Source organism: Athalia rosae, chromosome 2 (assembly GCF_917208135.1).
Source record: "Athalia rosae chromosome 2, iyAthRosa1.1, whole genome shotgun sequence".
Lineage (NCBI taxonomy): Eukaryota > Metazoa > Arthropoda > Insecta > Hymenoptera > Athaliidae > Athalia > Athalia rosae.
Genome location: NC_064027.1, coordinates 17,780,819 through 17,794,145, shown reverse-complemented (window position 1 = coordinate 17,794,145; position 13,327 = coordinate 17,780,819). Strand labels below are relative to the sequence as shown.

General features: G+C 40.8%; 1 protein-coding gene and 1 long non-coding RNA gene across 6 annotated transcripts in view; one reads left to right on the top strand and one right to left on the bottom strand.

Annotated features, from left to right (window-relative positions):
* Nucleotides 1-13,327, top strand: part of LOC105684943 (tubby-related protein 4) — a 47,094-nt gene that overhangs the window by 18,340 nt on the left and 15,427 nt on the right. For both annotated transcript variants that reach the window (XM_020851768.3, XM_012398695.4), the window contains exon 2: nucleotides 581-748. In XM_020851768.3, the coding sequence (XP_020707427.2) occupies nucleotides 581-748 (168 nt within the window). The remainder of the gene's footprint in view (nucleotides 1-580; nucleotides 749-13,327) is intronic.
* LOC110116941 lies at nucleotides 763-13,309 on the bottom strand. Of its 4 annotated transcripts, none has more exons than XR_007277029.1 (5): nucleotides 11,516-13,309; nucleotides 10,370-11,433; nucleotides 10,237-10,290; nucleotides 10,085-10,151; nucleotides 763-2,632 (listed from the first exon to the last, which is right to left on the bottom strand). It is a non-coding gene; the product is annotated as an uncharacterized LOC110116941 (long non-coding RNA). The 4 variants fall into 4 exon arrangements; XR_007277030.1 differs by lacking the exon at nucleotides 763-2,632 and adding an exon at nucleotides 5,355-8,635; XR_007277028.1 differs by lacking the exon at nucleotides 763-2,632 and having other exon boundaries at nucleotides 5,354-10,151; nucleotides 10,232-10,290.

Genomic DNA, 13,327 nt, shown 5'->3' with positions numbered 1-13,327 from the left:
CCTTATTTGATTTATATTTTCCCACGCCTGAACGTTCAATTTCAACTAGGTTCACCGAAACGTGTGACTTTGTCGAACTTTCTACGCACGGCCCACTCTAATTAGGCTCTCGCTTCACCCGTTCAATTTGATTACAATAAAGAGGTGTGGGCGCGAAAACGAGCGGCAATAATAAAAGATGGTGGACGTTCAAAATATAAACATACGCAGCGAAATTCACAAGTCAAAAAGCCTGGACAAAAAGTGAACAGATCGATCGGCCATTATAAAGTGAACTTTACCGAAGACGCAACGCTCTTTTTTTTGCAAATGAAAAACATATTGTAGCGCGATACAATGTAGTACATAGATCTACCTATATGTATGCGTGCCGCTGCTACAGGATGGAATTACAATATGAATGGTTTTTTTTTAAGAACGTGGTAATAAACGAAGCCTAGAAAAATTAATTACGTTGAAATTGTCGACTGGAGTGTTTCGGAGCAGAAGTCAAAATACAACGGTCGACATGACTATACGGCGCTATTTCGTCCTTGCTTCGGTGCACTACAGAGTATTTTTTTGCTTCTAATTATTACAGGACGAGGGATGGAAGCTGAACCGCACAAATTACTACCAAGAAGGTTGGCTGGCGACGGGAAACGCTAGGGGCCTGGTGGGAGTAACTTTTACTACGTCGCATTGCAGAACAAGGGCTGCCGAGTTGCCGCTTCGAACCAACTATAACCTCAGGGGCCACAGAAGCGAGGTATGTAAATGCTCGGAAATTCAACCCATTTCTCGTTTAATTTTCTTCAAAACTCACGAGGCTTCATCAATAATAAAGTAGTGCGTCGATTCGCTGTAAGATAAAGGAAAAAAGTAAACATCATTTCTCGTTTCTTTGGATTAACGTTTTCAAGAAATATGTTAATAAATTAATACCGCATCGAGATAATTCATTTCGAGAACTAATCGATGTATAAATAACGCGAGAGATTCGCTCGAGGAAATTGAAACCGCGTTGGAAGCACGGTTGCGTTTTAGTTTGTACGGGTGTGCATAAATGTATAGATTTGTAATAACCGTATATCAAAGTTAACGAGCAGGGGAATCCTCGTGAGATTGATTCGTGGCCAAGTGTCCGCGGCGTTAGCGTTCGCCACGCCTGAAATTCTAGTCATTCTAGTCCGGCCGATTACCGGATGCGCGATGGGCGGATGGGCGGACGGAAGGAAGGGAAGGACCGATGAGTCTGGACCGAATTGCGAGACCTTCCATTAATTACCAGAACTCCGGGACACTGCCAATTTAGCCGGCGTCAAGTTGCCGCCGGTGAAACATTCCAAAAGTTTCATATCGCGTTCGCCAAACGCAAAAGTCAATCAACCGATGGCTGCATCAAATTTCTATAACGTATCGAATCGAACTCCCAATCTCAACTTATAACCAGAGCCAGCGGGTGGAACATTAAAACCAATTTCCGTGCACGGAGATTTTCGACCCCAACTTTTCACCCTCGGAAAATAAAAATTCTATCGCCGAATAAAACACTCGAGCGATTTTGTTATCTTTCGATATTTTGTTTTTGCATATACACCCATCCTTACGACGATGAAAATTTCCATTTGAGGATCAAAAAGGAAAACATCCAAAACATGGCTCTGCTTCGCAACCGCGATGCAGGTATCGGTATTCCTGTTGTTTCGTTTTTGAAATTTCGAAACAAAGTGGTCCGTATTCACAAGTCGCTTTTAGGGCTAAAAGTGTCTAAGGTTTTTATACGTTGAATTTCCCACGAGGAAAAAATCTAGTTAGACACTTTTAGAGCTAAAAGCAAATTGTGAATACGGACCGGTGTCTCTTCCAAAACATCAACATTCTCGCGGAGACGCCGGGGGAATTTTTTTCTCTTCAGGTTAGACTTTTTTCACGTTAGATGGTACCGCAATTCCGTAGGGTGACAAAATGTCGAACGTCAGCATTTCCTTGCGCAGCGGTGTAATTGCGTAAGTTTAATTCGTCTCTCTTCCTTACACCATTATGTGCGCACAATTTTTCCATCGGCTAGTCTCGATGGGTCGTCGTCGGGGGTAAGATATTATTATCTCGAATACGAAATTTAATCTTGCTTTCTTCAATATTCCTACACACCCAGCGTGCGTATAAATCGCATGGATTTGCATACATACCATGTGTAAGCCTGGTATTGGTAGTTGTGCGGGTTCAATCCGCGGGGGGTAAGTCTACGTGGATGTAAAGCATATTATAATACGGAGCGTCCTATGTACCTTGGCCGTTCCCCTTACATTCCGGTATAAGTGATATCACAAGGTCGCAGGCAACAAGGGTTTAATTTCGTCGTGCAGTCGTTCAATCTGAACTTTACAGCCGGCTAACTTTGGTCTATGCGATATTAGGTCGGATATATATACAACCAACTTACTATAGGATTTTTCCCGATCCGTTGTAATAAGAAAGTACATATATGGTCGGTGAGTCAATCTTCCCATAAGGGTAGTTTTCCAGCTACGTGACGCTGAAGCCAATTTTGGTGGGGTCTTTATGCCAAGGGTTGACTGCGCGGTTGGCTGTTTGCTGCAGATATGCATCGTTACGTACGTCCAACTTATACGCCTCAGAAATATTTGATCTATGGACAAGAAAAATGCATTACCGTTCGAAACGAATCGATAAATCGTATCGAATTTCTTCCGAAAATTCAATTAACTTTGGCAGAATAGCTTCGTCATAAAAACGTAACCATCGAAAGTTGATAAAATTTCGTACAGTGCTACTTCAATTCAATGTGAAGTGATTTTCAAGGTTATTAATTTCGTTTATTTTTTCTGACACGCCGCAGAAATCCGCAGATCTATTCGACGGGAAGGCATATATGCCGAACATTATTAAACTTGATAATTGTACTCGCTAAAGTTCCAAGTCATTCGAACTTCCATAGAGGTACGTACGTCATTCCGTTTGAGAATTTGGCGCAATGCGTATAGTACGGCGTTGCACGTGCAGGAATTGAATTCCGAGAGGTGGGCTAAGTTTATGTAAAGCAGCATACCTGTTATTTATGCACTCTGCCAAAATGTAAGTTTGATATTCGCAGCGTACGTTGTACTCGGGCGAAACGCCATGAAAAATGGCTCGGATTTTGCTATTTTTTCAAAGCGCATACGTCTTTCAAATCGATAGATTCGTTTCCATATGTGCACTTACAAATTCACAATTAGCAATTAAAATTGAAGTGCATACCGGAGTTCTTCTCACTTCGGCAGCTTCAATTTTTGAAGTACTTCCGCAACCATCCGTCCATCTCACTTTAAGATAAAGTTGGTGCTTTCTGTCGGCTAGAGATTAGAGACTCTCTAACACAGGTTTGGTACTAGCCATGACCAGAGGAGAGAGATGGTCGTTTAGAGGCTATTAAAGCTCGAATGAGAACAATCGGATAGCGATATGTTGATCAATAGCGGGCCAAGGCTGTTATCGATACTCGTGTGATTGTTATATTAACCCTTTAGTTGCAAACATGGCTCTCTCGTACCGCATCACCGTACCGTATATTCGTGAAATTTTTTTTCCGACATATCGATCGCTTCTCAATAATTATTCATTCGTATCGCATCGATTTCACTCGTTCAATCTCCTTCTAAATTGAAATATTAAAACCTTGATTGCGTACCGCAGAGATCATAGAGTTCGCTTATTTCGTTTTGAAGAACGGGGACGTTTGAATGAAAAGCAAATTTCTTTCGATCGAACGGCATGTTGTATTGAATTTTCAACCGCGTCTAATAATGATGAAAAGAATTTGATTGGAATTCGTTTTTTCAGCGTATACCTATATATGTATATGAAAATACGGCCTTACAACTGCAGTATGATTCAACAATTTAATGGCGTTGTTTTCAATATTTGGTTGTGGCGTATCTCCTGGCAACGGCTTCGTGTACGTTCTTCGTGACTTGACACAGTAGAATTTCTATGTAATATTGGATTAACGGTACAGATAAGCTGCTTAAGAAACAGATTATCAGGCAAAGACCGGAGCCACCGCTCAATCGTGCGAGCACGCCTACTTTTCAAGCTCCAAGTTCATTTTTTAATCGTAATTCAAGATGCACTCCCAATGTCCGTCCTATTTCAACGCTAGGTAAAATAAATGGAGGTAACAAAAATTTAGACCAAACAAAGTGAGCTCGAGAATGCGCCGGCTGCAGCAGTGCATCCGGAATTCCGAGAGTCGTGCACAATTTTCAACCCACGTAGGAATGTAAAAAATGCAACTGGCTGGGCATAGGGGTGTACCGTAGCGAATAAAAGTGTTCGAGGATTCAAGTATATTTATTCAGAATTTTCCGTTACGCACGGCCTTATAAGGTGTACCTACCCTAGATAAAAAGGATGCAAATGTTGCCCCGCAAGCCGCCCCATAAAAGCGGCGTTGCCGATAAAAAGGTGAATTTCGAGGAAGAAATAAAAATAAATACTATAAAGAAATCCTTCGGCCCGAAATCCGCTATGGCGCAGGAACCTTTTCGACTCATGTTATACGCGGGAAACGTGTTGGAAATGAAATCGACAAATATTACATAATCTCCATGAAAGCACGATGGAAACTTTCTCGCCCGTCACGTGTTCGAACATTCACAGTTCCTATATACGAATCGGGACTAAATGAACACGACAACGTGATAATATCATTACCTTTACAGAAACGGGTTGAATCTTTGAATCACCTGCGGGTCGCCACCCCGCTTCCGTAAGGTTCGAGAAAGTTGATCTCGATCCAGTAATTGTTCGGTGATAGGGGTGAAATAGCGTCGACGTATATCCCATGGGAGTTCCGTTCCTCATGGTTTCGGAATCCCCGTTAACAGCCTCCGTCGAATTTTCGCGAAAGCCGCTGGGTTGGGAACTTCCATTATCTAAGAAGATCTCCGGCTTTTCTATAGAGTATACGTATATCTCTATCTGTGATACCTATACAGCGGTGTCTCGTGATAATATACACGATCTATACATCCAGGTGGAAGATTTTGAACCACCGCCCAGTCGGATGAAACTTGCAAAACAAGCGATGGCTAAACTTTTTTTTTTTCCTTTCAAGTATCGAGCCCATCCGCCATTCCGTCATACAATTTTCACTCATCTACGGCAGTATCAGGTCGGTAGGATCTGCGGAATATATACTATACGGAAATGCGTCTTCAACCGCGACGGTATGAAGAACAAAAGGAGCTCGAGGGGTCAAGAAAGTTCCTTTCACAACCGGCAATATATAAGTTCACGAAAACTTCAACTCGAAGCCTTAAAATGGGCCACCCTGTGTATATTATTAGGTGCACAAGGATTCGGGCTGTTTGAAGTTTCTTCGCAAAGTCACTCCTTTCCAGGTTTACTTTGATCCCTCATTTTCGAGGTTTTTTTAGCTCCGAAACCTCGAAAGAAAAAGAAACTTCGCATAATCTTAGCGAATGACTTCGCAAAGTAATTTGAATATGCATAACAATTTTTGTATAATTTATTTTAATGTTTGTTCTGTTTTGTTTTTGTTTTTGTTTTTTTTTTTTTTTCTTTCTTTCTACGAGAACCTGCATCGTGAGATATGAATATTTCGGGCTGACAAATAATTTGAAAAACATTGAAAAGTATCATAAATCTTCCCTCCGTATATTTCCTTCATTTTTTTTTTTTTGCACGCTCTTTCTCGCGAGCGAAATTATGCCGACAGTTACATATAGGTATATACGTGCGATACACCCAGCATATAAATATACTTGGATTTTGCGATTTGCGCGTTGTCAATCTTCGCTGCAGGAGACTGAGGAAATTACGTACATCATCGTTCCTAGATCACCACCGCAAGACGTAGAACCAATTCTTAGAAAAAAAAAAAGACAACTATCTGTCCTCTTCCGTTCAGGAGAATACCTTCTTTTTTTTTTTTAATTTTTTTTCGTCCTCCGTTTCGGAATGCTCGTATCGAGAGTCGAAATTTTGGCGATTTACGAACTCCGCTAATTTCGAACAATGCGTTTTAGTTCGGTAGCTGAATTTTCGTTTTTCTGGCACGGTTGGGCATAACGTAAAGTACATGTCATATCTGTTCCGCAACAGCGGTCGCTTCCGAATGCTTTCTGCTTCAAATAATTGGCCAATTTCCGTCGGGGGTTGTTTCAAAAAGAGGATGAATGAGGCGCAGCTCTCGTTTTTTGTACACATCGCGACTACCCTCTGTACGAGCCCCCGTGACGTACGAACCCTGTGGAAATATCACGCAAACAGGTCCAATACGGTAGTGGACGTGACTCGGTTGTCTAGCCGGTAAGGTATAAAATGAAATAAAAAGAAATATACGTGTGTGCGAATAATCAAGTAATGGAGAGTCGAAAAAAGTTCACCCCGGCCGTAGTTCACTTTACCGTTATCGCTGCAATTCAAAAATGACAAAATGTTTTTCAGTTCTCTCTCTCTCTCTTCGATGCTCGTACGAGGTTTGAATGAAAAACGAGAAAATCTCTGCCGTAATCCATATACTCGTTGAAAGCCAATGAAAAAAGCTCGTAAGTTATATTCAATGCGTACAGGTGTATACAGGTATACCTTGTACCTGTGCTTGTACGGTAAAAGTGCTAAGTATTCCATTAGGAGTGTTGAGACTTAAATTTTTTTAATTATGTATTTACGATGCTGTTATTTCTTTTTCACATACTTTGCGTACGTACATGAATACGATTTTACAGCATATATGCGGTGAGTAATAATAACTTTTTCAATTAGTTATCGGGGTTGAAGGGAAAAACTTTCCCGTCGGTGTAGTACACATACACGTATACGTAGTATCCAAACAAGTAGGTACCGTAGTGGACCGAGGGTTTTAAAAAATTTCTGAAATTTACGTAGCCGCTTTTACACACTTTTGTACGTACCCTAGTACCTACTTATATCAATTTGATGAGGATTTGCGCAAACTCTCGGCTCGAGTGTATCCTTTGGTTCAATTATTGTTAGACGTTGCACCGACTTTTATCTCCTACAAGTTTGCAGTTTTTTGCTCCGAACACCGGCGAACATATCATCCGATTCTCGGTGTGTTCGGAACAATACTTGCCTCGAAGTCGTTGTAAAATCGGGTGGTCGGAAAATACTTCTACTTAGGTTCTTTCCCCGTCGTGTTTCGACGAGTATTTAGGATCGAGGTTCGTAGTACTTCAACACGGTCGGAATCAGGGTGATGGTAGCTCGCTGTTCAGGGCTTTTTGGTGTGCGTTCGGTTTCAGTTCGACTTCCAGTTTGAGGGTGGTGGGTATCGATCTGCTTCACAGTGCTGTTTTAAGCCAGCGGTTCTCAGCCGTAGCCCACAATAATGGGCAGGAAATTCTCACGAAACTTCAATCGCACTTTGTATGTACAGCCCGGATTTAAACTAGGCTGTACACATTTGTTGTCTGCAGATGTTTTTCAGATACTGAGAAGGTCCATTACAGTCGAGGAGCAAATTTGACAACAATCTCGTACCTAATTTAAGCAAAATTCGCAACAATTTATGAAAACATTATCTGGTTTCATTTTTCACGGTACCAAAACTCAATGCCCGCTAAATCGTTTCGAAAATTTTTGAATTACTCTTATCGTGCCAATCGAAATATAATCTCGCATATGCCCCCCTCCCCCCACACTGATCGTTTGATATTCGGGTCTCTGATTATTACCTGAAACAATATGTGTATACCACATGGCTATACGTATATGTATTGTAACGTCCCGCCAGTGAGGTTAGGTTAGGTTAGGTGAAAAAGGCAGACATTCTTCTCTCGAAACGATAAAAAATTAGATATTTAAGGAATTGGTACATTTATGTGTTTGTTTGTTTTTCATTAACCTGGCAATGAGGATGATAGCGATAAATTAGGAGGCAGAACAAAAATTGAACGGAGAAGTATCTATCCAAAAAAGCACAGGGATGATCTTACACGTGGCTCCGCGAAAAATTATTGGGATCCAGAAGGGCATCGAAATCGAGAGAAAAAATCAATCTCCGAGGAACTTCAAGGACCGGTCTTTTTATAGCGCCGTCAGATTAAATTGACGATTCGAAAAAAATATGGGGATTAAATTTCACTCGAGAGTTTCAGTCTGGGCTTTAATACAATATCGTGTATACGTATATAAATAGAAGAAAATAAGATTTTCCACCGCCTACGTAAAACGCGCATTAATAACAAGTACCTACATAGGTAACATGTATAGAAACGGTTCGGTTACTCCGTGTAATTTAACAGCCTTGCCAGGGGATGGTATACCTATACGCGTATAAAACGACGTGGAACTGGCAGGGATTGGCTGCGAAGAAAAGGGGATCGAAGTTGGAGAGCAAAAGCACGATGGAATACTCCGAAATTAGGGTTTCCATTACAAAAACAAAGGGTTCAATTATATCTATATATCCAGACATTATATTCATCCGCATATCATGCCATACGCACGTATGTACGTACGTACCTATATGCGAATACCCAGCGAATACATTTCTACGGCATAGATTACACCGAAGGACGTGCAGCTGCGGTAATATGGAAAGGAGCGGCAGAGACGTTATACCGAAAGTGAAATTCGGCGGTATCCGCTTGATATGAAAAACCTGGTTCGTGAAGAAAAAACTGTATGGATTTGGTGCGCACTTCTAAGAATTGAAAACGATGCGAAGGATCGAATCTGCGAAGCTGCACCTTCCTCGCAAGTTCACGTGACTTTCGAAGGACAGACCCTACTGGTAGGGATTAATTCTCTTGAAGCTTGACATATAAGCTCAAGAATCTGAAGAAAATTGAAACAATAAATTCGAGGCCCGCAACGGAGAAAAAAGCTTGTATTGCAATTCTTGAGCCTCGATCCGTTAACTGCTGCAGAGAAAACGATGGGGAGGGAAACATTACCCAGTCAGAGATGTGCAGTTTCGCATAAATCCGATTTTATCAGATAGCGGCAGACGATGATAGAGTAGTAGCGTAGTAGACGATTGCCTCGACGATACCCTTATAGTACAGAGTGGGGCATTTAACACGGGATACCTGAATATCTCGCCAGCTAGATGTTTTTCGAAAAAAAAAAACGGTTTTCACAAAAAATATCTGGCTTTAAAGGGGAAATTTAATGGCATTACTTATTTTCGGTTGGCTGATGCGTTCAAGGTTATTTGAAGATCGATGACGGTTTTTTAAATAGAAACCTATATTTTTTTCATCGATTTAGCGATTTACGACAGAAAACGAACAACTTTTATTCGAACATTTTTTCTGTTAAGCCTATATTTTTTTAGATATTCAATTTTGAATTTGTCTCACATTATATAGAAACTATAAAACAATAATCCTGATGAAAAACTAAACATAAAATTGAACATGTAGCGTAAGAAATTCTCCAAAATCATCGTTATGTGCATTGTTTCAAGCATTCCCTACAAAAATATGTTCTACTTTCGATTAAGATTACGACGTTTTGTTTTCGTTTTCGTCGTTTTTATGCAATTTTGGGAAAATTTGAAATTGAATATCTAAAACAAAAAGGCCCAACAGAAAAATTGTTCTTTCCGTAGATTGCGAAGTTGATGATTTTATTCGAAAAACTGACACTGACCTTGAAATAACCTTGAACCCATCCGCTGTACAGAAAATGAAAAATGCCGTTACATTTCCATTTTGCAGCTAAATATCTTTTGCATAAACCATTTTTTCGAAAAAAGGTCTAGCTGGCGAGATATTGAGGTGTGCCAAGTTGAATGCCCCACCCTGTATAGGTATTTATACATTTAGCCCAACGTCATAGCGCGGAGTTTTCTCCGGTAGTTGTAAATATACAGACAAGCCAATTGCCCTCGAATCGATCATCGCCTCGATTTGTTAAATCTGAATGCATTTGTGCGAGTGCAGCAGACGGCACGTTGCTGTGTGGGTGTAACATGGCACAATAAGCTGAAGTTGGCTGTGTTGTGCATGCATAAATGATGTAATAAACACGTATATATACGTATTTACACGTACCCGTGTTACTCATACATATACATAAATAAATGCGAGTAAAACTAGTTCACCTCGGGATAGTTTTCGTTGCATAAACATGGCCGCTGCAGTGCCCCCCGGATCTCCCTCGGAACAAAACTGGAAGAAAAATTTACGACATTATTTAGAGTTGATTTATAGTGGAAAAGGAAGGAGGAACGATTAATTGAAGGAATTACAACACTGTTTCCTTGTTGCCTTTGACAGATTTCGCTTTCGGGGGCAGTACGCGGTGTACCTGAAAATAAATTTCGAAAGATGAAGAAAATGTTAGAATTTTCGTCCTTCCGATTATGCAGATATTGCTACTTCCGCACCGAAATTCATTTTGTACCGAATTATATTTGGATTGAAAAGATTCCATGGGAAGAACCGTGCAGAAAGGGCGAATCGGGGTACGTTGGGATACCCATTTTACTTTTCTCTCTCTCTCTTTCTTTTTTTTTTTTTCTAAATTTTCCGACCATCTCATCTGCCCTTGTGTAACGTGATATAAGGGTGACACGAGAAGAGGAGATCCACTCTCGAATATTATCATTGATAAAACTGATATTTAAATACGTGAGTAGTTCGGAGTGCTTCTTAACTGACAATGAAATCCGTTGGCACGATTCACTCTATTAGAGCATGCGCTCTGTTTCTATCTATCTCCGACGTGTGAATGCAATGCACATACATGGAAATCTTACAGCTTTTCCCCTTATAGATAGAGGCAGACCCATTCAATCTTAACATATGCACACATACGAGTATATATATATATATATATATACATTATTTATCCAGGCTTGCGGTGGGTGTTAAAAATCAATACGCTTATATTGCCGGGCACGTAATAGACAATCTGAGCTTGTCGGCTTTCGAAACGAAGAGGACGTTTTAGATTAGAAATTAGGACAACTATCCCCAGAAAGTGGTTTTCACGTACATAAGTAGATACAATTTTCTTCCAGACGAGCCTTGTATGTGTACTTTTGCGTATACGTATGTATATACTTGCAGTCGGAAGAATCTCACTAAAATCCTAATTAATTCGGTGTTTATATATTTTGTTTTTTCACTCTTGCACCGCATCATACGCGCCTTATAATCTGTGCCTTGAAGCTCTACTACAAACGGTCACTTTATATCCGGAGTGATAAACTGGATTCTAAGTAATTGTCCCGGGGTGCAGGTAAAGTATACTAGTCGTACGGTTTTGCCCTGCAATTGTATCTTACAGTTCCTCTGCAGCGAGTGATAAAATAGTTTACATAAGCAGAGTTCGCATTTCTGTACCTGTACGAGTACGATATATAAGAATCATAACGACGCTAGTTTCAGACTGCACGACCCCGCTCGATGCCATAATCGCAGAAAAACCTTGTCCCACATCGAAGCTCTGCAAAAAAGAAAACTTGGCGAAAAGATCGTCGACTTCCAACTATCGATATGATTACGCGTGCCGCGTTTTTTGTACATACCCATCAATTTTTCGACGATCGGCATGAAATGACGGACTTTACTGTTCGACGAATTTTACTGTTCATTCTGCTCCGAAGCGGGGTTGAATTTCCTTGTCGGTTAAAAATCATAGTTTTGTTTAAGTTCATGCGAGGAAACGAAGGCTGGTTTATTCATGGCGGTATGAAAATACTGTTACGTCCGAGGTCGAAGCAGCGAATCATAGTTGTAATCCGCAGCCGCCGCGGATAGGCGCATGCATCACTCGGGTCTTTTATCACCTAGTCCGAGCCAAGGCGGAGCCGGTATATTCGGTGCACGCGATTCCTGGCGAAGTTTATTCCCCGCGGTACTACCCGTTGCACGTCGTTCAGAAACCGAGCAATCATTATCGGTTTTCATCCGTCAATCACGCCGGCTGAACGGCTATACCGTAGATTACATGTACTACGTATACGTACGGAAGTTTTTTTTTTTTTTTTTCCAATAGCACCTCCTTAGCAACGTATCCGCACAAAATAGGTGCTGCTGTACATATGTGCTAAAGCTCCGAGTAATATTTCCAATGGAAAATATTTTTTTCAAGTACATCGTTCGAAGGTGACTTTGAGGTGGAGGTTCTACACAATGTGTCTGCAAGATTGATGAGAACCGATGTTATGATTGGAGTGGAGATTGATCCCTCCGAAATAGGTTGCTTCTTTTTTAGAAAATCCTCCAGTCGACAAATACCAATATATTGTTATCGTTATAGCGCTGCTCGTTTAGTATATATGTATAGGTGATGACGTTGAATAATAATCTTCCTTATCGTGTACAGTGTGCTTAAAAATCATGTCGTACATCGTTAAAGAAATTATTTATAATTAGATCACTCCAAAGTTTTACGCGTCAGAGATTTAACCTCTCGAGTTATTATAATCGAGTCTTAAGAACCTTGCAGAGAATGTTATTCTTATGTACATACATATACTTAGGTTCGGGTATGTATACAGGTGTATATGGATTCAGGAAGCAAGGGAGATGACCCGGTTGATAAAGCGCTGCTTTCTCTCTGCTGCTTCCTTCCTTCCTTCTCCGCCATCGCGGTATAACCTACCCAACACGCTACGCTTCTCAAAGGGTTAAAAAGTGGTATATTAACGCGCTAGACTCTCCAATAAATCTCAAAGCTCGCACCGAATTGCCGCTAATGATCAGTTGCTCCCAATTAAACGGCTGCATGGATACCTATCGTCATTATTATTCCTCCGTACACATGTGCGTGAACATATTGTACATATAACATATGCATGTATGTACCAAGCAGCCGCCCGTCGCAGTCCCATGTGATTTATAAGTATGACCGATTGTTCGCAACCAATTGCTAATCATTTAGCTTCGCAAATGAATCAAACTCCAGAGTCGTGAAAAACTGCAGTCGGTTATATCCTCGTATACATAAGGGAAAAAACAAAGGAAACATCACTTAGCGTGCGGTGGTAAATTTCATTGCGCAAAAACGAAGTTTTCGTACTTTGGAAACGGCAATTTACCGTTTTCATAGAGCAAGAAAAATCGTTCTCTACAGCCAAGCCTTTATAATTATAGAGCCGCACACTGTAAGTGAAGCTATAAGGTAAGTGCATACCGGCCTTGAATATGGATACATGCGCCCAATAATACCGTCGGTCGGAATGGATGTGCAAGTGTTCAAAGTGCAGCGAGTATTAGATATGAAATCAGCTATACGTATGTACCTATTGCACAACACGCGAATCTAACGTCGCTGGCGGAAGGTCATCTCATTGATTTACGAGGAGTTCTAAGTAGCCTTGTTGCAACTTCTGCAT